The 23,427-nt window shown below is 35.4% G+C and overlaps 8 protein-coding genes across 13 annotated transcripts in view; 3 read left to right on the top strand and 5 right to left on the bottom strand.

The window, feature by feature from the left end:
- Window positions 1-644: 644 nt before the first annotated feature.
- LOC106660077 (AP-2 complex subunit sigma) lies at window positions 645-2,188 on the bottom strand. Its single transcript, XM_014382911.2, has 5 exons — window positions 2,090-2,188; window positions 1,711-1,982; window positions 1,347-1,496; window positions 1,098-1,271; window positions 645-980 (listed from the first exon to the last, which is right to left on the bottom strand). Exons 2-5 carry the CDS (start codon window positions 1,711-1,713, stop codon window positions 879-881), a joined length of 429 nt encoding a protein of 142 aa, XP_014238397.1. The 5' UTR covers window positions 1,714-1,982; window positions 2,090-2,188; the 3' UTR covers window positions 645-878.
- Window positions 2,189-2,216: 28 nt separating this feature from the next.
- LOC106660076 (tRNA (adenine(58)-N(1))-methyltransferase catalytic subunit TRMT61A) lies at window positions 2,217-3,491 on the top strand. Its single transcript, XM_014382909.2, has 4 exons — window positions 2,217-2,663; window positions 2,744-3,016; window positions 3,093-3,265; window positions 3,336-3,491. The coding sequence occupies exons 1-4, from the start codon at window positions 2,309-2,311 to the stop codon at window positions 3,459-3,461; spliced, it is 927 nt and encodes a 308-aa protein (XP_014238395.1). The 5' UTR covers window positions 2,217-2,308; the 3' UTR covers window positions 3,462-3,491.
- A 100-nt stretch (window positions 3,492-3,591) lies between these two features.
- Window positions 3,592-5,894, bottom strand: LOC106660185 (tubulin gamma-2 chain). Its single transcript, XM_014383062.2, has 7 exons — window positions 5,480-5,894; window positions 5,060-5,409; window positions 4,853-4,989; window positions 4,590-4,784; window positions 4,411-4,522; window positions 4,198-4,329; window positions 3,592-4,124 (listed from the first exon to the last, which is right to left on the bottom strand). Exons 1-7 carry the CDS (start codon window positions 5,526-5,528, stop codon window positions 3,741-3,743), a joined length of 1,359 nt encoding a protein of 452 aa, XP_014238548.1. The 5' UTR covers window positions 5,529-5,894; the 3' UTR covers window positions 3,592-3,740.
- A 91-nt stretch (window positions 5,895-5,985) lies between these two features.
- LOC106660186 (ATP synthase subunit gamma, mitochondrial) lies at window positions 5,986-7,973 on the top strand. 3 transcript variants are annotated; one of them, XM_014383063.2, is made up of 3 exons: window positions 5,986-6,086; window positions 6,732-7,275; window positions 7,360-7,960. In XM_014383063.2, exons 2-3 carry the CDS (start codon window positions 6,752-6,754, stop codon window positions 7,724-7,726), a joined length of 891 nt encoding a protein of 296 aa, XP_014238549.1. In that variant the 5' UTR covers window positions 5,986-6,086; window positions 6,732-6,751; the 3' UTR covers window positions 7,727-7,960. The 3 variants fall into 3 exon arrangements, with proteins under 3 accessions (XP_014238549.1, XP_014238551.1, XP_014238550.1); XM_014383065.2 differs by lacking the exon at window positions 5,986-6,086 and adding an exon at window positions 6,137-6,240 and having other exon boundaries at window positions 7,360-7,973; XM_014383064.1 differs by lacking the exon at window positions 5,986-6,086 and adding an exon at window positions 6,256-6,388 and having other exon boundaries at window positions 7,360-7,973.
- Window positions 7,974-8,275: 302 nt separating this feature from the next.
- On the bottom strand, window positions 8,276-12,871 carry LOC106660016 (transcription initiation factor IIA subunit 1). Its single transcript, XM_023461050.1, has 5 exons — window positions 12,465-12,871; window positions 11,152-11,359; window positions 10,551-10,861; window positions 9,768-10,442; window positions 8,276-9,691 (listed from the first exon to the last, which is right to left on the bottom strand). The coding sequence occupies exons 1-5, from the start codon at window positions 12,486-12,488 to the stop codon at window positions 9,584-9,586; spliced, it is 1,326 nt and encodes a 441-aa protein (XP_023316818.1). The 5' UTR covers window positions 12,489-12,871; the 3' UTR covers window positions 8,276-9,583.
- A 1,244-nt stretch (window positions 12,872-14,115) lies between these two features.
- On the bottom strand, window positions 14,116-15,653 carry LOC106660138. Its single transcript, XM_014382987.2, has 3 exons — window positions 15,423-15,653; window positions 14,714-14,830; window positions 14,116-14,641 (listed from the first exon to the last, which is right to left on the bottom strand). The coding sequence occupies exons 1-3, from the start codon at window positions 15,432-15,434 to the stop codon at window positions 14,456-14,458; spliced, it is 315 nt and encodes a 104-aa protein (XP_014238473.1). The 5' UTR covers window positions 15,435-15,653; the 3' UTR covers window positions 14,116-14,455.
- Window positions 15,654-16,434: 781 nt separating this feature from the next.
- On the top strand, window positions 16,435-17,512 carry LOC106660156 (NADH dehydrogenase [ubiquinone] iron-sulfur protein 4, mitochondrial). The gene is made up of 3 exons (XM_014383016.2): window positions 16,435-16,573; window positions 16,707-17,051; window positions 17,119-17,512. Exons 1-3 carry the CDS (start codon window positions 16,512-16,514, stop codon window positions 17,294-17,296), a joined length of 585 nt encoding a protein of 194 aa, XP_014238502.1. The 5' UTR covers window positions 16,435-16,511; the 3' UTR covers window positions 17,297-17,512.
- A 1,348-nt stretch (window positions 17,513-18,860) lies between these two features.
- Window positions 18,861-23,427, bottom strand: part of LOC106660157 (sodium channel protein 60E) — an 80,905-nt gene continuing 76,338 nt past the window's right edge. For 3 of the 4 annotated variants that reach the window (XM_023461038.1, XM_023461039.1, XM_014383017.2), the window contains exon 21: window positions 18,861-22,913. In XM_023461038.1, the coding sequence (XP_023316806.1) occupies window positions 22,379-22,913 (535 nt within the window). In that variant the 3' untranslated portion in view covers window positions 18,861-22,378. The remainder of the gene's footprint in view (window positions 22,914-23,427) is intronic. The other variant, XM_023461040.1, reaches the window with a different exon arrangement.

Genomic DNA, 23,427 nt, shown 5'->3' with positions numbered 1-23,427 from the left:
ACATGCACACACGTCACGATAACCCCTTGCACACATTAATACATTATTATACATACATACATATGCCTCTCACTATCCCTCGGCTCGTATTTACAATCTTTACATTTTCTGCTGCGCTGATTAATTGCGTAAAATTGTTCTGCTTTAGTACTTACAGCGTGTGACATTTGAAACTTGAATGAGCTTGTATACGATAGTGACCGCCGCGACGGATGCGTAAATACACAATATATAAACCTATTATCATTCATATTCGAGTGATAATTTAGACGAGAGTCGCTTGACTGGAACTAATGTTAGCGCACGCGAGATGCGAATTTTTTTTGGAGCCAAAACTCTGTTGCGAATTTGTTTGACTTAGACTGTGATCGTTCGTTTGACTTTTCATCTAGAATATAAAGAAAATCTTTATTTATAATGTATAATTCAGCGATTTACGTATTGGAAAAAGCTTTTTGACTCACGTTAAATTAAAAAAAAGATTTTTTAGTATGAGCACAGATTTTGTGACTCTTGAAAGTTTCAGAAGTGGCATATTTATCGTTGATCTCCATCTGATACATTTTTGAGAAACTACTTTTCTAAGTCGATAAAGTAGGATACATACAAAAGGGTAGAGAAAGTTGATTGATTGAATCCCAACATTTCTAATCAAAAAGCTCAATATATTTCAATAAAGAAAAAAAGATAAATACACATATCTTCAGATATTACTCCAATGCGGAGGCGTATCATGAATATATGAACACGATTAGCATTCTCTTGTTTGTATATAAATATTTGCATACAGTGCTCATGACATGATCCATGAAACAAGTCAAGGAAATTTTTAATACTTTTGACAAAACAGTAATATTAACATTATAATTATTTGTATTTTACTCTAGGGAATTTAACATTAATAATTGTTTGAGTACTTTGGTTTGACTGGTTTCTCTAATCTCACCTGCCAAAAACATCTCATCCACAACTGTGTAAACCTGTAAAATAAAAATTTAATCATTATAAATGTGCTGAAAGTTGTTGCTTTTGTAATCATATAAGTTATGATCTACAATTAACATCAAAAGTTTTTTAAAAGATAAATATAAAATTACCTTGTAAAAATTAAAAACCAGATCTAGTTCACAAACATTGTGGAAATATTCATTAAGAACTTCAACGAAGTTGTGAATACCTTCTAGATAACATAAATTGTTGTCGTTTACATCTACACATATGCAGAAGTAAAGTCCAGCATATCGTCTATATACAATTTTGAAATTCCTAAACTGTTAAGATAAACATCACAGAGGTAAGTAAATTATTCTTGATTACAAATAAGAAGTGGCAAAAAAAGTACAAACCTCAACAAAATTTGTATGTTTAGCATCTCTTACAGTAACAACTGCATGTACCTCTTCAATTAACTTTTGCTTCTCATCATCATCAAAATTCATATACCATTTGGCCAATCTTGTTTTTCCTGCTCTGTTTTGAATAAGGATGAAGCGAATCTATAAAGTAATCAAGGGAGTGAGTCATAGTGCATAAAATCAATAATGGTACATTAGGTTGGACTATTTAAATTTAACAGGCATTATACATCAATCAAAATAAAAACAAAATATTGATCTGTAATCTACACTATGCTCTGATTTTTTCAAGGGTTAGAGCCTTGAATTAACTTTCTTAAACTTCACTAAAATCCAATAGACACTTGTTACTCACCATAATGAGTATTTAATGAATTGAAATGATCACCAAAGGTATGAGAATTGAAAGAATTTCGATTTGTTTGACGTGAAGACGAAATATACGCCCCTTGGCTGCCACTTGTCAAGTTATGAGCTCGCTGATATATACATACACATACAGCATTCACTCGTATTATCACTATGATCTCGGACGAGGATTCGATTGAATTTCGATTGCCTTCAAAAGCGCAGGCGTATAAAAATACGGATAACGGCGCGCGCAACTTGGTCACGTCTGTAATTTGTCTGCCAAAAACGAGATTTCATGTATGCAATAGTTTATTAATAAAAAGTAGTCAAAATTCTTTAGACAAAGATTAAACTTTAATCCTCATCTGATTATCTAATCTTACTTTATTACAAAAGTTAATTTTTCAATTGGAGGTTATGTTTATTTGGTTATAAACCTACAAACACTACAGACAGGTTGCGCTCGAAGCACTGATCGAAAGTTCAAATCAAACTTCACCGGTGGTGCACGTGCATTCGATTCAGTTTAGTCTGCTCAGCCGTGCTGTCAACATTGCATTGTCGATCTCGAATAAAATTGTAGATAGTAATAGTGATTAAAAATGAGTTTTGCACGTAACAAAGATTTTATAGAAAAGGGTGACACCGTCATCTTGTACTTGAGTCCAAGTAATATGCACGCCATACAAGTTGAAGAAAAAATTAAAAACAAAAAGGGTGAACTGGTGGAGAATGTCTTTCAAACAAAATATGGGGCCTTAAAAGTTGTGAATCTCGTGGGTACGAAGTACGGTTCGAAAGTCGAGTTATCCAAGGGTTGGGCATTCGTTTTGCAGCCAACTCCTGAATTGTGGACCTTAACTCTGCCACACAGAACTCAAATTATTTACACACCTGACATTAGTTTAATTGTTTACCTTCTAGATCTAGTACCTGGAAGTGTAGTTATAGAGACAGGTTTATGCATTTTCATTTTTAATTATACAAAATTGATTAATGTTATTAAATTAATTACTAATGGTCTGCATTTTTGATAGGAACTGGTAGTGGATCTTTATCACATGCTCTAGTAAGAGCTGTAAAACCACTTGGACACTTACACACATTTGATTTTCATGAACAGCGTGTCTTGACAGCCAAAGAAGAATTCATGAGTCATGGTATCAGTGAATTTGTTACAGTTCGACATAGAGATGTTTGTGCAGATGGATTTGGTGCAGAACTTGATCACAAAGTTGATGCTGTATTTTTGGACTTACCTCATCCGTGGTTAACAATTGACTTTGCTGTTAAGGCACTCAAAACTACAGGTATCTTTTTGGTCTTTGAAGAGTTTAATAATATTTTTAGTTTTCTGAATTGCTGAATTTTGAATTATTTTTACAGGAGGAAAATTATGCTCATTTTCACCCTGCATTGAACAAGTACAAAAAACTTGCCAGAAATTATCAGAAGCTGGATTTCATGAAATAAATACATATGAATGTCTTCAAGAAGAACTCACAGTAGTGCAAAAAACTATGAATGTTCTCAATTTAGATGATCTAAATCACAATGAGGTATTACACATTTTTCAAATATTTAATAATAATAATTTATCTTGAAACTAATCCTTCAATTTAATTTTAGAATGGTGAGAAGCCAGGACGATATAAAGAACCTGTTAAAGTTAGTTCAGTTGTACATCCATCAACTACTCCAGGTCACACTGGATTTATAACAATAGCAACACTTCCCCCAGCATTTATTAGATGAAATGTTAAATGAAAATAACAAAATTATGTAAATTTTTTTTTTAGAAATAATTAATGAGTATTTTTATTCAAAATTATTTCAATCGTTCAAAATATCTACAATAAATCCAATTTTTTAAATTAATCATAAATTGTAATGATTGAACAATTTTCTACAAAAAGTTAATTAGATAACAAGTTTGTTCATACCTAAATTTCATGTCATGGATGAAAGAAAGAAAAAAGCACAATTTTTTTTTGTAAAATAATAGGTTTGTGTAAAAATCATAAATAGTTTATTTTAATCAGTTTTGTTTGGACTCCAAGTTAAATAATCAGACCTTGTTGCAGCTTGATATTCTTTAACTAAACAATCAACAACTTCTCTGGAGTTGTCTAGCTCATCTAAATTATCTTCAAACATTTTTTCTTTTCTAAATTGTTCTAAGAAAGCTTCTCTTTTTCTTAATTTATCATATTGCTGTAATGCTCTATCAAACAGTGAAGAAATGTTTGTATGATTAGCCAACATGAGTCCAGACACTCTATGAGTGCTCTGTATATAAGGAGACTTTCTTGATAAAGCAACTTGAATACTAGCAGGACCCCAGGGAATGAACTGGGCTAATTTTCTTTCCCTTATTCTTTGCAATGACTTGTGAACTTGAGTGGGATCAACTTCACCCTAAAATAAAATTAATTTTGCTCAGTACGGGTAAATATTTCGGATTTTAATCAATATTAGATTATAATCTTACTTGAATGATGTTCAAAATAGAAATATAACAATGAGCAGCATTTCTGTCCACTGCTGTTGATACCATCATATTTTTTGGTTGCAATAAACGACGCATAACGTCCAAAACAGATGTTTTTCTTACTGATGCGCCCTGAATAAATACACAATTAATTTTTAGTAAATACATTTTAGTTGTCTTTAATTATTAAAGTTAATCAATAATTTTCATTACTTCTTGATCCGTTGTTAGAGGTGTATACCCAGTCATTAGGAAATGCAATCTTGGAGTAGGAATTAATGGAGCAATGAGTCCTACTAAATCATTGTTCATGTATGAAGGATACCTGTAAAATCATGAAAAATATGTACTATGGTATTGCTATTACTTACGTAAAAAAGTGTTCATCTTACCTTAGTGTAGTTGTGCTAACAGACATTATTGTTGAGACTAGCTTATTAATTTGAGTAAAACTGGGATTTTGTATGTGCAACCTATCTGTGGCAATTCTATTGAGTGCAGTATTATCAAGAACAACCACACAATCTGCACATTGTGTCAACCTTTTAAGGGTCAAAAGTGAATTGTACGGTTGTACCACAACATCACTAAAAATTTATTAAATTATGTTTAACTTGTTGAGGGTATTTTTTTCCATACACAAGCAATTACAAACCTTATTTCATCTTGATTAGGAAATACACTGTATGTTTCTATTAGTTTCTTAGGAAATCTATCTGCTAATGATTCTAGCATAAAAGATCCCATGCCAGAGCCAGTACCTCCAGCAATAGAATGGCACAATACAAATCCCTACGATACAAGAAAGCGTAAATAAAGAAGAAGCATATTATCATTATTAAATGACATTTGATAGGCTTACTTCCAAGCTGTCACTTCCATCAGCTTCTCTATCAAGAATATCAAATATTTCTTCTTGTAACTTTTCTCCTTGATGATAGCCAGATGCCCAATTATTACCAGCACCTCCACCATGTTTAGATAAATAAATATTTTCTGGGTTATACAGTTTTGAGTAAGGCGAATTCATGATGGTATGTATAACCCTGGGTTCTAGATCCAAAAGCACAGCTCTGGGAATGTAATGCTCATCGTCTGACTGATAAAAGAAAACATCTTTCCTGTCGGTACCCTCTGTCGCGTAATCTTCTAGGATACCTTCAGGACTGATTCCGTGCTCAGCGCACAGCCTCTTCCAAAACTCAAAACCAACTGCCAAAATAATCACAAAATTAACCCTTGAAAAAATGACTACTGGAGAATCAGAAAATTTTAAACTTACTCTGGTTGCCGCACTGACCCAGCTGAAGCGTTATCATTTCACAAGGCATGATTGCTGCGTTTGATGGCTTGGTTTTTTCAACGACAAAAAATAAATAAACGCCAAGGAACAAAACAAGCAAGCTTATAACGAATTGCGCACTGAGGTAACAATCAATTCATTGCCGTCGCCTCACATTCTCGGCAGCGAGCGTAGGAGTATGATAATTTGTGCAAAATCTATTTGTCTATGTCAATTGATACTGCAGCGTACTAGCACGCGAATACCGGTAGTAATAACAGTACGCGAGGAGTCGTCTGTCGTTGTTAAATGTGTGAGGTCGTGCGCGCGCAAAACAAAAATTTTTTAACGGAGAAACTCCTATCTGTTACTTATACGATGCGTATTATGTATAGTGAATCTGAATTCTGATCCTGCTATGCGCGAATGTATTCGCAAATATGGCGCGCAATTCATCGGTATAGTAAACTACGTGACTTATCGACGGAGCAGCGGTCAGCGCATCGACGTCGCTCATCTAGCAGTAGGGCAACTTGCCACTCTCCGACTAATTCGTCCGGGGCTTATCGAACTTTTTCCCTTTATCTTTGAGTATTAGGTTCCCAAGGTAAGTTCTTACCTGTTTTGGTCTTAATGACTTCTAGGATAGTTCGTGCTCATGTTGTCCATGAAAAATCACTGAGAGTAGATCACTTTACGTGTGTTTTACTAGTCTGAATTAGTGGAGGACGTGCCGTGTAGCGATTACATAAAAGACAGACGTAAGGCCTGCTGCAGTGTGTGCGTGAGGGTCTGCTTGTGACTTGATTTTTTTTCAACTCGACAAATTTTCACATTTGTTGATTAAAGTTTTCGTTCATACATAATAACTGCATTTCTCACCTGCTCTCATAAGTTGGTTAATTGTAGGTAATGGTGCTTTTATGTAGACTCAGCGAGTTTGCCAGTATTTAAATGAATGGAAAATTATTTGACATTGATCACATATTTTTAAAATTTTAACTATAAACTCTGATGGTTTTCAAAAAGTTTTTAATTTTTACAATTATATATCTGTTTTGAGGGCCTAAAATCTACTCAAAATCAGTTTTAATTACAAATGGTAAACTGTCACAGCAGGTTAGAGTTATTTGAAATAACTCCAATTTTATCAATCAGAGCAATAGAGTCATTAATTTTTATGCATAAGATAAAAGGAACATTTGAGTCATACATTATTGGATTTCAACTTTGCATTATAAATTGTTTTTAGGGACCACATAAATACCAACCATGTTTAGCCACGGAAAACAACTTTTGGCGTTGGCCTTGCCTGCTCAACCAACATCTCAACGTGGTATGGCAACACTAAAATCGATTTCCATTCGTTTGAAGTCGGTCAAGAACATCCAGAAAATTACACAATCCATGAAGATGGTGTCCGCAGCCAAGTACAATCGTGCTGAGAGAGATCTTAAGCAAGCAAGACCACTTGGACAAGGTGCTAAGGTTTTCTACGAGCAGGCAGAAATTGCTGCTTCTGAAACAGAGCCAAAGAAACTCATGATTGCTGTTACAAGTGATCGTGGTCTTTGTGGTGCTGTGCACACTGGAGTTTCAAGAAACATCCGTGATGCACTTTTGGCTAATCCAGCTGAACTAGAAAATACCAAAATTGTGTGCATTGGTGAAAAATCTCGTGCAATTCTGTCACGTTTGTTTGGAAAAAATATTTTGTTTGTTGCATCTGAGGTTGGTCGCAAACCCCCTACATTCAATGATGCTGCCAAGATTGCCATTGAAGTCATGAACAGCGGGTAAGTTTTCCTACTTTAGAACTCAGATTTACAGCTGTAAAAATCAATTACTGTATTCTAATTCAAATTTAATTACTTTTTCAGATACTCTTATGGATCTGGCAAAATCATTTTCAATAGATTTAAATCTGTTGTGTCATACAAAATTGATAATTTACCTTTGTATGACAAATCTGCCGTCACAACTGCACCAAAGTTGTCAGTTTACGATTCATTGGATGATGAAGTTATTCAAAGCTACCTAGAGTTTTCTCTTGCATCAATGTTATTCTATTCAATGAAAGAAGGTGCATGCAGTGAACAGTCCAGCAGAATGACTGCTATGGACAATGCCAGCAAGAACGCTGGAGAGATGATTGATAAACTCACATTAACCTTCAATCGTACTCGACAAGCTGTCATCACCAGAGAACTTATTGAAATTATTTCTGGTGCTGCTGCTCTGCAATAAACAGTTCATTCGAGATTTAATTAGAATTTCGATATTAGAATGGCATTAAACCAATAAAAATGAAAACATCAAAGCAGATTAGTTATCTTCAAGAAAAATTATATTTTTCTTGAGGTGTCATGAAATTCAAAAAATGTTGTAGATTCTGTAAACTTATCAAATGCTGTTTACCGATCTGTTTCTTTTATGTATTTTCAAGCTGCGGCAAGTAATAAATCGAAATATATGTTGAAATATGTGAAAAATATTATTCCAAATGAAAAATCTTATTTTTTAATGTCTCAGATCTACAAGATTTATGCCCCTCAAAATTGATTTTATTCAGAATGCGTTTCTTGCGTTATTTCATTATTGACAGAAAAATTTATTTAAATTTAATTTTAATTTATCGAGAAAAATATTTACGTTTTAGGAGCTGTTGATCCAATCAAAATATAAGTCTTATACGTTTCTAAATTTTTAAATTCTCAAGAACATAATTCAAAAATAAACTTGATTGTAAAAGAAATTTACTCCACATAAGGTAAAAGATTAAGAATTACACATATCTTTTACGATAATAACAATATAAGACACATTTATTTCCAAATATTTGCACAGATTTGCAAAAATCATTTTTCTCAATATATAAATCTAGTATACATACATCCATCAGATTTACTTATAGAAAAAAATGTACTCAAAATTAGAAGGAAGTCATCATCATGTGTTCTAGAACTCACTAAAATGGAAACTTTAACTCATTCACATGAAGCGAACGAGATAATAAAATATTATCTATGAAATTAACAAAGCTAATAGGTAAAAGTGAATAATTGTTTCTATTCAAGGCACTTACGCCCTCAAAATTGATTGTTAAGTATATTGATTGAATATATGCACAGGAAAATTTTTATATTTACTGTACAAAGACATAAAGATGTGTCAAAGAAAAACAAAGGAAATTTCTACAGCTAAAGAAGTAAAATAAACTGTATAAATGATCAATCGAAGTAGAGTCAAGTTTAATGAATAAGTCACCTAAGGAGTTCTTTACTTTACTTCCGAAGGTCATTTATACGTTTTTAAAGCATCAACCAGTAAACAAGGCTCATTTAATTTGGGCCTTAGATCTGACACTTGCTACTAACTGTTGAAATAGCACATTAATATTTATGTATATGAACATTCGTAGTTGGTATATATATTTTTTAAATAATAATACAAGGATTACAAAATGTTAAAGATGCTTTTTTTGTTTTCGCTAACGATTTTTCTTAGAATTGCACAACTAGATATTTACAATTTTTTTCAATGATGGCTTTCTTAATTTCTAAACTACCTTTTCATAAAACGCGATCATTTTAAAAATAATTTATGCAGTCTTTATTTAGAAAACATTTATAGCTGTAATTTGATAACATTTTTACAAAATTAAAATTATGTTAATCCTTGAACTATTATTATCTTTAAGACTTGATTTTACATCTTTATATCGTTAAATATCTAGTTACTGTAGTCTTTATCACTTTGGAAAAATGGTTTCAATGTTCTTTTTGCATACTTTTAATTTTACAACGAACATTTTCATAGTATAATTACAAAAAACTCAAAATTGAGATTTTTCGAGGAAATAAATGCACGTTAAAATTAATCAAGAAAACCAGCATCAGTAATCAACTCGGTTGTAGTAAAGATAAATTTTGGCTAAAAAATTGGTCAATACTTTGTGCGTTTGTTGATGTAAATGAGTTTTAAGTATTGGTAACCAATTAAATGAACATCAATGTTCAGAAATATGAGCTCACATAAACAGATCACTTTCAAGCCATTCTGTATTTATGTGAATTCTCGTACAGGAAAATATTATTCTCTATTTCACCATTCACCTTCACCAGAGGCTTTTTGAAAGACGAAATCTTTTCCACTTAAGTTCATAATTCCATCTTTGAGATAAAATTTCCATTTATTCCGACTTCTTGTAATCTAAAATAATATGAAAATTTAATAATCAAGTATTTTTTTGTAGGTTTAGGCTTAATGTAAATTTTAACATTTATACCTTATCATATTGGCAAACTACTACATTATCTGTATCAAATAAATCCGTTGGGTCATCATCTGTAACATCGTCTTCCGAATTTAGCGGTTCTTCTTCCCTAGCTCCAGCTTCATCAAGATCATCGTCGTCTTTATCATCATCCATGTCTTCATCATCATCGTTATCGTCATCGTCGTCGTCATCGTCATCATCTGTTGATTCAATATTCGCACCATCAAGTTGGGCTATGTTATTAGGTTGGGGAAATTCAGAATTCATCTGTCCTGTCATTATCTGTTGCTGTTGGTGGTGTACCATATTAGGGTTTCCTTGGACAATTTGTACCATATTAGTTACATGAGGTGGATTAAACCCAGGTGTACCCGCAAAAGTTTGATTAACATGCTGTTGCAGTAATGCAGTTGCCAGTTGAAGTGGCAAACCAATTGCAGCCGTAATAATTGGACCAGAAAACAAAGTGCTCAATGCATTGCATTGAATAGCTGATGAAGGAACTTGAACATTTATAACTCGTTCAGGCAAATTAGCATTAGCTGGTAATTTGATTTGAATTGAGATTTGCTTATCTCCCATTGGTTGTGTAAGGGGTTTCTGTTCCATTTGTTGTTGTTGTTGTTGTTGTTGTTGTTGTTGTTGTTGTTGTTGTTGTTGCTGTTGTTGTTGTTGTTGTTGTTGTTGTTGTTGTTGTTGCTGCTGCTGTTGTTGCTGAAGTTGTTGCTGTTGCAGTTGTTGTTGGCGTTGTTGCTGTTGTTGAAGCTGCTGTTGTTGAAGTTGCTGCTGCTGTTGAAGTTGCTGTTGTTGCTGAAGTTGTTGAAGTTGCTGCTGCTGTTGTTGTAACTGTTGTTGTTGCTGTAGCTGTTGTTGTTGTTGTTGTTGTTGTTGTTGCTGCTGTATTAATGTATTGAATGGCTGTTGCTGCTTAATTTGCTGTTGCTGAACAATGCGGGTAGTTGTAGGTGTAGAAATCGTAGTCTGAGGAGTAGTCTGTGTAACTGGTACTTGTGGAGCTTGAGTTTGAGGCGGTGAATTTTCGCGAGCTTGTGCTTGCTGCTGTTGCTGAGCTGCAAGAGTAGCTTGTGATGGTTGTGCATTTTCTAAAAATAAAAAAATTTGAGTTATTTTCTTTCATCTAATCAATAATTTTTTATGAATTTTAAACTATAAATTTAAAAAAATTTGATATTATCAGTTGATAATAAACATATAGCAGTCATTTATAACGGAATTAATGGTTACACATTATGAAGTATAAATATATGTAAAACTGGTTTTCATGAAGAAAAAAAGACTCAAAGGATTATCTAAAATTTTTGTAAAGTATTATCTATAAATTTAAAAAATTTAGTTATGAATATTACTTTGGTTAACAATAAAGAAAACTTACTCTTAGCTCTTTGATTCGATTTTGTTGGATTAGATGGAGGCTGTGGCTCTGGTGGATCTGGATTCATTTCTACAGCTTTGCTGCTTTGTAGTTTCGTTTCCCATATTTGCTTAAGTTCTTGAAGTACTTGCTCATCAACCCCTTCATCAAGGAAGCTTTCTCTTACACCATTGATTACATCTTCAATTACTGTGTTGTAAACTTTCAGCTGAAATGTTAACGTTAATGATCAATTTTTGATAAATTTTGTAAAAATTAAATTTCCAGTAAATTTCCCGGAATCTTTACATTCAACGTAGCATCGTTTTTCATCCAAAGGGGCTTTTAAATTTTAAATATCAACATACACGCGCCCTGCAAATGCCTATAATACAGGGGATAAGTAGAACCATATTGTAACGTAAAAATGACGTTAGCTAAATTGGCCATTAAAATCTCATTTGAATCATAAATCACATCGAGTAATCGAAACGATGTTTGAAAAAGTCGAAAATCGAGCGTACAAAATAACATAAGCAATGACGTTATATTCCTTTCACTTTGAAGAGTAGTATACGAAGTCAAGCGATAATGAGTGAGAGAGGGAGGGGAGCGAACAGACGAAACAGATTCAACCTATGCAATGCATGTCATCGCTGTATAGATAACCGAGCGCATCTCGAGCGAAAGATTAATCGGCCTCAGATACTTTCATAATCTATTGCATTCGACGATTGCATCTCGCGGTATGACGTAACCTCGAAAGTTTCGTCTCTCGTGTCCGCGCACGTGCATCGGGTCAAACCGGACGTAATTGCAGTCGCGTATGCAAGATTGAGCGAGGTTGACGGGCGAAAAATGCCGAAAGCCAGAAAAGTCGGCGGCGCGCGAAAGATGACCATCTCATCTTGCATCTTTGCCAATCGACGAGTAAAAGTCATGCGACTCCGCTGGCTCGAGCCCACTATATAAATGGCCTTCCATGAGCAAACGTCGAGAGCGGAGCGCAACGCTCTCGGGCGAGAGGCAGCAGCAGGCGTTGCGCAGTTTCTCGCTCAAAACGTTTACCCTGGACACTATACTACTCGACACTTGGGTTACGACGATTTTCACTACTCGCACGTGTAAATACACCAGGCACTGAATCACTACACGTTGGGAGGAAAAACCGGCGTGTCGAGGGCTGAAATTTAAATGTCCTCACGGCCCTCGCGAGCGCGTGGCATAAGGTCGGCTTTTGCATGTTTTTTTCGTCGGAAATTCTGCTGCAACGCCCGAACCAAGGATGAAAAACGTCGTTGCGACGATGATCTTAAACAAAATTGTTGACTTACCACACTCATCTGGCTGAGAGCCATGATTGTTTATGTAAAAAAAAGGTTATCGCAATAACGTTGGCGAAAAAGTGTGTCGATGACAATGCGCTCCCTTATACGTAGACACCACACACACGATTCGCTGCGTCTTTATTTAGAAATACAGACGAGCTCTCGAGCGTACATGTATATGTGAGCGTGTACTGTCTGTATATGTGTACGTTCGTACGTCCAATGTATTCTCAATCAAAAGATGACGAGAACTTGCGGAAAAAAAGGACTGCTTCTGTCGAGTCTTGGCTCGCTACTAGAACGCTACGTCGTCGAGCGCAGCGACGAAGCCATATAGGCATCACACGCAGCAGCGCATCGGCGGCATTGGGAGGCAACGCCGCAAAGAGACTGGCGCACAAGGTGCAGAGTGGACGGGAGCGGAGGGAGAGAGGGGAGAGTGTTTCATCGCGAGGCAGGCCGCGACGTCGCCAAGTGGCGTCGCTCGACACGGCTTTATATACTACAGCCGGCCATAATTTCCTATCCCCTCTTCTTTTCTCGCGACCGCAACGGCGAGATGCCGCTCGACGCGCGCATATTGTGCAATGCATAATGCTGCATAATCGAAGTTGGTGCTCGTGCGCGCGCGCAAGACGAAAAAACCCACTGCTGCCTGCCATCTGTGAGAGGAAAACCGTATTTCTGGCATGTAAGTATTTCGTGCGTTGACTACGTCGATTTTCTAATTGGGTGTCCGGTTATGGAAATTCGAATTTCTTCGAATGGAAGCATGTGCGGTGACTATTCCTGTACGCCTCAAACAGTGGATGATTGGAGGAAAAAAGTTTCAGATGCCCCCTAGAATGAATTTTTAGAGATGACCTTCATACTCTTCATTATGATGGTTCTTTACGTTCTCTATCATTTTTTTGTCCGCGTGATTTACTATTGTAACTGCGATGAGATAGAATGAAAAGATGAACATTTTTATTTTGAGAGGCTTAAAATATTTTAGTAACAATTCAAACTGGTTTTGGTCGAAAATCATAAAAGAACCAGTTAAATCATTTATTTTTTTACGAAACCAATAAGGAAAGAAAATAATAACACGAACTCCAAAGTTATAGCTGTTTGAAAAAAAACAACGGCTTTATTTTCTCATTATGAGTAATTTATTTTCTTTCATTTTTAATGACATTTTAACGAAGAAGGGAGTAGAAAAGAAGATATTAGAGGGGCGATTCGGACTATCAATATTCTTTTTTAAATTAGTCGGCGAGGATTTTAACATACTGAACAATAATGGATACAATATTTGTTCATTAAAATAAAAACTATTGACGCAGCTTGATACAGCTTGCTGTGGATCTAAACATGATACCAAAAGCTCGAAAATTTTCACTATGAATAGCGATCGTTATCTCGTAGTTATAATTAATCTTTTTTAAAATGTCTCGAACATGGAGATATCGTGACCGAAAAATTCAACTGTCACTCGGGCATTTACTTGCGCGGTCCTTTCTAATAGTATCTTCAATTGCTTCGAAGAGCGCCTTGAAAAACCAGCACGTGGTTTATAAATCATTCGAATCGTCGTGACAAGTGGAGATGGAGAATTTCGAGGAAACATAAAATTGACTCTGGTTTTTTTTGTATTCCCTATCATGAAAATCTATTTATTCGAATGCATCGTTTATTTTTTTGAATTTACATAATATGTTTGTAACATGTTTCTAGCGAGATATACCATGAAGATCTCTGCAACTGGTAACATTAATATTATAATATTAAACATTTTCTGTATATAATCTGCATAACATTTCTAAACTTTTTTCAACGAACAACAATCACGATAATTTTTCTTTATTTTGTGTATACATAATATAATTTCATCATTATATCACATTGCGTACGATCCAGCGTGTTTTTTTTTCTCTCTATCTTTAGAATAAATAGTTGTGCTTGCATATAATTGTTTAATTGTCAATTATTTTTGTCTCTCTTCGCTTTATTATTTACTTTTGCCGCTGATCCAATGTCACGGCCAGCTCGGGCTGCAGCCAGATATAGCCGGTATGATTGATGCTGCATCGGGCGTCGTAGTACTTTCCGGGCGCCTGGCAATAGGACCAGCGCGGACAACGGCAGCGAAACTTGCTGTGAAACTCCTCCTTGCACACCTCGTTCCACCAGCAGGTTCTCTGCGCGGGGCGTTCACAATACAATTTTTTGTTACACGTCACTTAAAAAACGAGGGGGAAAACGTTATTTACCTCGGCCAAGTAGCCTCGAATGCTCTGATCGCTGTAGTTCCTTTTGACGATGTTGGCGCTCCTCGACGGTACGGCGAAAAAGCACAGCACGAGAAGTAAACCAAGCGCCAGTTTCACCTGTACATTTTCCCAACGCAAATGAAAAGAGAGTTAACTACGTGCATGTAGTACCGTATAACGTACACGAATTGCGGGAGATTTAATCAGGAAAGCACGCGAGGGCTCGATTAAGAATCTCTCTCTCTCTCGCTCGCTCGTTGGTGCGCGCGAGAACCAGTAAGAGAGCGGCGATAACAGCCCCCGAGTGACCGACTTTGCGTTTTAATACCTACTATACTATCCCTTTTTTACAGTCGAATAGGGTCAATGTATTATTGCGAACCGTACGCGCGATCGAGCGCAAAATCGTAATCCATTGTCGAGAGTGGCTCAATTTAGAGAATTGGATTAAAAAAATTACTCGCACTCAATAAACTCGATCGTTTTCAAATTAACACCTGTAGCTTATTGGCGTACATAAACGAGGCTGGGGATGCATATATACTTCCGATTGCATTTGCCGCTATCCGCTATTAGCAATTAGCTCAGTGCCACAGATTACTAAATAGTATTTCGCGTGGATCAGCAATTTTTACTAGTTCAACATGCATCGTGCGAATAAAAAATATAGTCGCTTCTCTATTTTAATTTTTTCATTGTATATACTCACGTAAAGGCGCATAATGACTAGTCGATCCTTATTCAATCGTCAAAAATACGATCAACAACGACAACAACGAAAACAACAACACACACGCACAGCAGGTGTTTTATTTATATAGATAGAAGCAGTAGCGGCCGCTGCAGGTCTCTCCGTCCGTCCTTACGTGGCATATGCGACTCGCAGTTTATATCGCTCGGCTCAAGGGGCGCGGAATAAAAATATAAACATACAGGCACGAAGGAGGAATTGCCGCTCCACTGCAGTGCAGCGGCACCAGCCGAGATTTTCTTTCCCTCGTGTGTATCTGTATGCGTGTGTGTGTGTGTGTGTGTGTGTGTGTGAGTCTCGGAGGGGGTGTGCAACTTTGCGGATACGTAGTGTGCAATTGCAAAAGGGGTTGCTTCATGTGCCGAGTCGAGCATGCGCCATATTAAAGGGCTTCGAGGCTCCCAAGTGCAGTGGTACGTATAGCACATAACAGCACACGGCTATTTGCCCATTATGTATACGTATATATAGGTCAGATTTTCTTTTCATCAAGAACCGAGAGTAAGAGAGAGGACGTCCACGAGCTTGTTTACTTTACGGCTTTTTTAAATACAATGCACATGTGTGTATATGCAGTGCGGAGTTGCTGCTTTTTTAATCGTTCTCTGCTGCAGCGGCCGAGTTATTTTCATATACTCGCGCCGAGTCATCGAGTAAGTATCTCATTTGTATGCATCGGCAGTGCATTGTATGATTCGGCACATGTATGCATGTCTCTTATGTATATAATACATGTATATGCAACGACGATGGCGACGAAATATTTTTGCATGCCATTCAAATAATATTGTCTTACATTCATCCAAGATTCGCCTGTGCATGTCGAATAATGCACGAAACTTCTTATGAGCGAATCCGAGTCGTGCGATGACTTTTTCGCGCGCTCACGCTTGAATATTATCGGCACGCGAATAATTCCTGTCTTACCGACGCGATCGATCTGACGTTGTTGGCGAGTCTTGAGTTTTCGTTTTCTGTGATCAAAATCAAGAGTCGTCTGAGTTGTCTTCTGCTAGTGGTCAACTACTGTTATTGCATCCATCAAAAATGGGTTCCCGAGCCCTTTTAATTCGTAATGTCAATCGTTTTATCAACAATGCTCAACCATGGTAAGAATATACCAGTCACAACACCCATCGAACCATCGAATGCCTCTGCTGTTTACATCAAAAGCTTAACCTGTCATTTTACATAATCATGTTTTCATGAGTCTGTCACTGAATTTTGTTTTTCTTATTGTAGCCAACACATCTCGAGCTCTTCTGTGCTGACCAAGGATATGGCTGATGTGGAGAAAGCATTGCAGATACACGAGCCTGACAGAAAAACAACCAAAACTTTCTTTGCTCACAAAGCAGAATTCCAACGCAAAGAAGCTATGAAAGGCCTTATTACAATTCAAAGCGAAGAGAATAATGTTGGCATTGCGTCTGGGACACCTGAGGAACACATCAAAACCAGGACAGTTCGCATTTACAAACCAGCTAAGAATGCGATGCAGTCTGGCACTGATAATATCAATTTCTGGCAAATTAGTTTTGATACCAGAGAACGTTGGGAGAATCCTTTGATGGGATGGTGCTCATCGTAAGTAACATAAAAACCTATTAATTCATGAATTACCTATTAATTTATCCATCATTTATGATTGTAGAGGTGATCCATTGCAAGCCTTGCGAGTTAATTTTGAAACTCTTGAAGAAGCACAAGAGCACTGTAAAAAAATGGGTTGGAAATATTTGGTACAGTCGCATCATGATAAGGACCCAATGCCTCGAAACTATGGAACAAACTTCTCCTGGGATAAAAGAACTAGAGTTTCTACAAAATAAAATCTACAAGTTTGTTTGTTGAAAGAAAACATGTTTTGGATATTTGAAATTTGAGTGTTTCTAGTATGGCAAGGACTCATTCACTTGAATTTAGTATCAATTAAGATTCATGGAATAAAAAAATTCTTAGCTATGTTGAAACTATAATGTAATATAAATGTATGAAGAGATCAATGGAGGTGATTACGAATAAAAGTTAATCTCGTTATTGATAAATTTCTTTTTTTATTATTATTTAGGAATAATTATGTAATACTTTTTTATGAGTTATAATTATATTCGCATTTGTTAGTAAAACAAGCAAACAGGTACTAATTTATAATTCATAGAGTCTAGCTCATCTTTCTTTTCAATTTATTTTTTTTTGTTTTAAGTATTGTATTTGAGTTAATTACTAATTTAATAAAATCTTTAATAGAATAACTATTCCTTATATTGCTGGATTCCAACTGCGTATCACTGGTTCTTTTATATATATGTAACATCAAACCAGTAAAAATCGAATATCTCCTCTCTTGTACGTTGGACTTGTAAGTCTTAAAGTTTTACCATTTATTTATTTAATTTTCTTTTTATAATTAAAGATTTTTTTTACTCATTGATCTGCCTTTGATCGCTCGAGCACATATTCTATACCGCGGAGCCGACGAAAGTACATCGCAATAATTATAATCTTACAATCATAAATCCAATGCTGACAATAATAAATTCATATACTTTATATTACTCCCAGTAACAACGACAACAACTATATTTTTTTTTCATTTATTTATCACACTTATAATATTTTGAATGCAAATGCCAAGGTGTGACGCGCACATTATACTCGCTATTTGTAAAAGTATACAATTTAATTTTGATTCGATCGTAAAAATGTCGACGATGCGTATAAATAATGATTTTTCGCCAATAACTGTAACAATTATAAAATCGTTTTATACTTTACAAAACGTAATTTAACAATCGCAAATATTAAAACAGAAACAACGCTCGGCTACTTCAAAGCTTTACAATGAAAGTATTAAAGGATTTATTGGGGAAGGATAGCCAGTACTGATAGGATGTGTACGATCGAGAAGTTTTTTCACGAATCCGGTCTATCATAAAATTAAATTGTTCGTGCATTCTGGAAAAAGAAAATTAGAATTGGCGCAAGTATTTTGTTGAGGAATAGTTGTCACGTTACGTTTTGATTCGAAATTATAGAAGTGAAAAATTTGGAAAAATTTGAGCTTTTACACACATTCACACGCTACATCAAAGATATATCATTGGCACGCAAATACGGCATAATCGAAGACATTTATCGATTGACCGGGGGGAAGATTCGGGAAAATAGAACAAAGTTCGATAAAATCGTCAATAATTTTACATACCTCAAAAAAGATAATCATGTATTATTTCGAATTTTTTTTCATTTATAATGCTCAAATCACATAATTTCATTCTTATACAGTTTAATAAATATTTATTTTGTTTCATTCGCTCGATTTTATTGCATTATTTTTTTTCTGTATTATACATGGCAATATGTTCATGTAACCAACACTATAATAATGAAGACAATTATTCAACTTACAGTTGTCATCCGATAATATTAGTAGGCCTTTGAATTTTTGTTGTCATTTATTTATTTTTTTTATTTTTTTCATAATTATAATGCACATCGTGTTGCAAAATAGTATTGCGTGATTTTATTTGTGCTTCTGCGTCTGTAGACTTTCCGAATGTGTAACGTAATTTTACTTTTAGTTTTAAAATAAAAATTTAACGTGTGTTTCGTATACTCATGATAGTCAGCGATTCATCTATTTTTAAAGATAACATAACGAAACAAAGACAGAAATTTTAAAATTATGTGGAATTTTTTTCATTTTCCCTCATACTTGCTAAATATTATCTCAAATTCAACACTAACATGATATATTGTCAATTTTTTTTTCATTTTACGATAAAGTTCACATCGATTTATAATTTCGTTGGTTAACGTCAATGATAGTTTTTCTTTAATTATTTATTTATTCATAAAGTAGTTGAGGCATATTCGAAGTGTGAAAAAATAATAATAAATCTTAAAATTATGTAACGAAACTTTTAGGGGTTCCTATACGATTATTTATATTCAAATTCCGTCGGCGCGATAAGGTGGCAGTCAATGCATTTTTTTCACATGTTGTTCAAGTATAGGATATTTTACCCAGTAATTGACCTCTTTCGACCATACCAGTGAATGACAATTTTTGGATATCCAATAATCAATCTTTTTCCTTGTTACATGATAATAAAAAATAAAAGGCACTACTCGCTAAAAAATTTAATTTGAAACCCTTACTTTTGTATTATAATTTCTAATTGTTTTCAACGACGTATTTTACAAAATGGTCATTTTCTGGGTTCTGGTCAATCACTGGGTCGATAACCCTATAGGTACACTTGTATATTTCGTATTAAAAAAATCGAGCACATCGCAACGTGTGCGATTATCGTCGATGCACACACATGTCGAAGCGAAACAAAAACACGTATCAGACCATTCAAGCAATCATCCTCATGTTCATGCACATTTTTCCTCGAAAGAAATTTTTTTTTATTCACTCTTGTCTAACTATCGTTTTTTATTTAAAATTTAAATATTACTCGTAATTTTATATAATATATTTATTCACTTTTTTTTTTAAATTTTATTACATGATTTAAATGATTGTACAGTTTCTGCCTTCTTTTTGCATCCCAGAATTTATTTTCTTTATTATTTATTTCTCATACAGCAACGATAGTTAAAAAATTTACGTGCTACAAATATGAATTGCGTTTCGAGATCAAAGCGATATTTAATGAGAAAATAATGAATTGGGTCATTTATTTATTTATATAGAAAAATAAAACGAACGATTTTAACAAAAGATATTAACCAGTTTGTCACGCAATCGTTCCGCGATATTTTTTTTTATTAATTTTGCTTATTAAGAAGATTTTAAGTTTAATAATGTACTCGTTATACCCTCTTTATATTTTCTTTCTCTCCATTTTCTAGTAGTTTATTGTTGCGCGACACGTAATTATTATACTGTGTTATCAAACGCATGATGATGAGACGCATCATATTACTCAATAATTGACTTATTTAATTCAGTTTATTTACGATTACTAATCATTATTTTTTGCCTATTTACATCGTGTGTGTGTTAGCTTATTTATGTGTAACGCGCGTAATGTTATTTAAGGCGACACTTCGGGAGGGGCCTCGTCTCGACGCTATAATTAGCGAAGCTTTTTTTTGAAAGATTCCTGTATTACGTTTCTTCACTTATTTTTATTTTCCGGGCGTCGATTCATAATCGCGCGAAGCCAAGTATTATTTTTATATGATATCAATACGACAAAATTGTATTGTTTTGTGTATAGAAAGAAGGGAGATATAGGAATTTCATTGGGGGTTCGAAGTATTTTCATGCGTCACACATATAATTTCAAGTTTTCTTTACAAAAAACTAATACAGTAATTCTTTTTTATCGTTATAATCGCTTGTATTCGGGCATTTTTTGTGTTAATGCATCGATTACGCGCGAGTTTGTTCTTTTTTACAATTTTTTAATTTTCCTATATTCATATAAGTATATTTTGTTGATTAAAAACTCTAACTATCTAAAACGCCCAGCAAAAATCTATACACATGCGCAACTTAACAAGTTTATGAATTTTCAACATCTCAGGCAGTACTTTATTTTTCAACTGTTTTTTCTTCAAGTCCAACGAAATAGACGATGTTACAGCGCCATTTCCACCGTTACCAGCTAATGATATTTACAAGTAAAAATGTTTGTAATTTTTTCGTATATTTTGCGTGCGAAACTTCGTTGGATTGTTTTGTTTTTCTATATACTCATGAAACTGACGCACGAACTCATAACTATTTATTAGATTACATGAATTTTTTTCAAATTTTTTTCCATCTAAATTTATGCTTTAGAAGTGAAAGTAGAGGCTTCACAATGTATTTAGAATTTATAACATGCCTATTATCGTCTATTTTTGTTTATGTTATCTCGAGATGTCAGCCTTGATTGCCAACATCACGTCATGCGAATTATAAGTTAAATTAATTTACAAACATATTATCACTATATGCGTAATGTTAATATCATAGATGTAATTCTTGAATTTATAGAGGTAATTTTTATTCACACTCTTTTGCTATTGTTCTTCTTTAAAAATCATAAATCTGTTGAAAATCGTTTCGCTATAGACAAATTTAATTAAATTATCGTTTTTGTATAGTTAGAAAGAGTCAAAAACCGCAGGTAAAAGCTCGGCCTTACTCGTAGAAAAAGTGTTTAGACTAAATTACCCGAAAGGCATAATTGGATATATTTGTTCATGGGTGTTGCTCTCTTTTGCTTTCTTTTAATAAGGATCTAAGAATACATTGTTTTGTCGAGCACGCAGTCGATGTAGTCTTCCTCGTACACGACGCAGAAGTGACTGTACGATTATAGAGAAACGCTTTTTATTTATATAAAAGGAGCTAAAAAATAGTCCAAAGTATGCAAAATTGTCGTCACATCTTTTTTTTTTTTCAAGAAATAATACACCATTTAACACGCTTAAGAAAATGTGTAACTGAGCTTTCTAAAAATTTCACACGATAATCGCCCTACACCCTCGCGCAGTTGTTTGAAAAAACCGTCGATATTTTCAGCTTCATTGTTTTTTATATCATTTTATCTATACGTAGTGAAAAATAGTACTTCTAGGTATGCGTACGATGATTGCTTACTCATTGTGATACGCTCTGTGTATCAATATTACATATGTTAAAATCTACCCTCTATCACCGTGAAATTTGGGAAGGTAATCGTTATTATAAACATTCCGTACGATCCCACGCGATGAAACACTAAAAAAAAAAAGAAAGACGAAAGGCCAAAAAATCCGCGTAATTCCCACCCGCACAAAAAATAACGAAACGTCCGCAACGAGGAGACATACAATATTTATTTATAATATTTATAGCGCAGCGCTCGATCGAGTACGCGTAACATTTAGAAAAAGTCGCCAGCAGCGGCGCCGCTTTATCTCGATCAGCTGGCCCCGTGATCGTCGTCGCCTGCTTGTTTCGACCGGTGCTCCGAGGAGCCAAGCGCAGCCTCGGCGGCGGCAGCGGCCTCGTCCTCGTCCTGCTCGTCGTGCACCTCCCGGTACTCCTCGCTCTCGCGATGCACCAGCACGTGCACGACGGTGCTGGCCTCGGACTGCTGGCGCAGCAGCGGTGGCCGGCCGGGGCCTCCACCCTCGGGACTCGGCTCGGTGACCAGTATGCTGACCGACTCGCTGCGGCCGCTCGCGTCGGCGACCGTCGACACGGCCTGGGTCAGCGGCGGTCGAGGCGCCGGCCGTCTACGCAGGCTGCTGCAGCGCCGCGTGAACGCCTCCTTGATGTCGCGCTGCAGTACGTTGAGCGACAGGGTCGTGCCGCTCGGGCGCAGCGAGTGACGCTTGCGCGAGAGTGTCGAGTTCTGGCTGCTGGAGGCGGCGGCTGCTGCTGGTGGAGAGCCTTGGGCCGCCGCGGCTGCGTCCTCGTCCGGGTCCACGGCGTCTTGACGGCCCAAAGTTCGACTGTTGATATGTCAAAACAGAATGATATTTTATTTTTGCATCGGTTAAAAAATTAATTATCTTCGTTGGTGTGTGCGTGTGTGTATGTAAAGTAATTCTCATCCACCTCTCAAACTCTGTTCTACTTGTATTATATCTGTCTATATTGATAAACTGATTTATTTTATTATAATGATGATAAAAACGTTTTCTAACTATATTAATCACGGACTAGAAATTATTTAATTGTTTTACGAAGACTATTATCATTTTTTCTATAGAGCTAACATTATGTTAAGACTATATTCGCGATTAAAAATACGATGAATTATATGAACGTAAGCGATGATGTAGCACTTTGGGGATTCGAAAGCTGGGCGCATTTATTATAATGTGAACTAGTAAAGCCAGGCTTTATTTTAATCGTTACTATATAATGGTAATATAAGAGAAAACTTGACCCTTATTCTAATGTTCGCTGATATCACAAAAGAAAACAGCAGCGGAGCTATATGCGGTGTTAGAATTTATATAC

The sequence above is a fragment of the Trichogramma pretiosum genome, unplaced genomic scaffold, assembly GCF_000599845.2.
Source record: "Trichogramma pretiosum strain Unisexual culture from Peru unplaced genomic scaffold, Tpre_2.0 scaffold18, whole genome shotgun sequence".
Taxonomy (NCBI): Eukaryota; Metazoa; Arthropoda; class Insecta; order Hymenoptera; family Trichogrammatidae; genus Trichogramma; species Trichogramma pretiosum.
The sequence above is the reverse complement of the archived record's forward strand: the minus strand, read 5'-3'. Positions and strand labels throughout refer to the sequence as shown.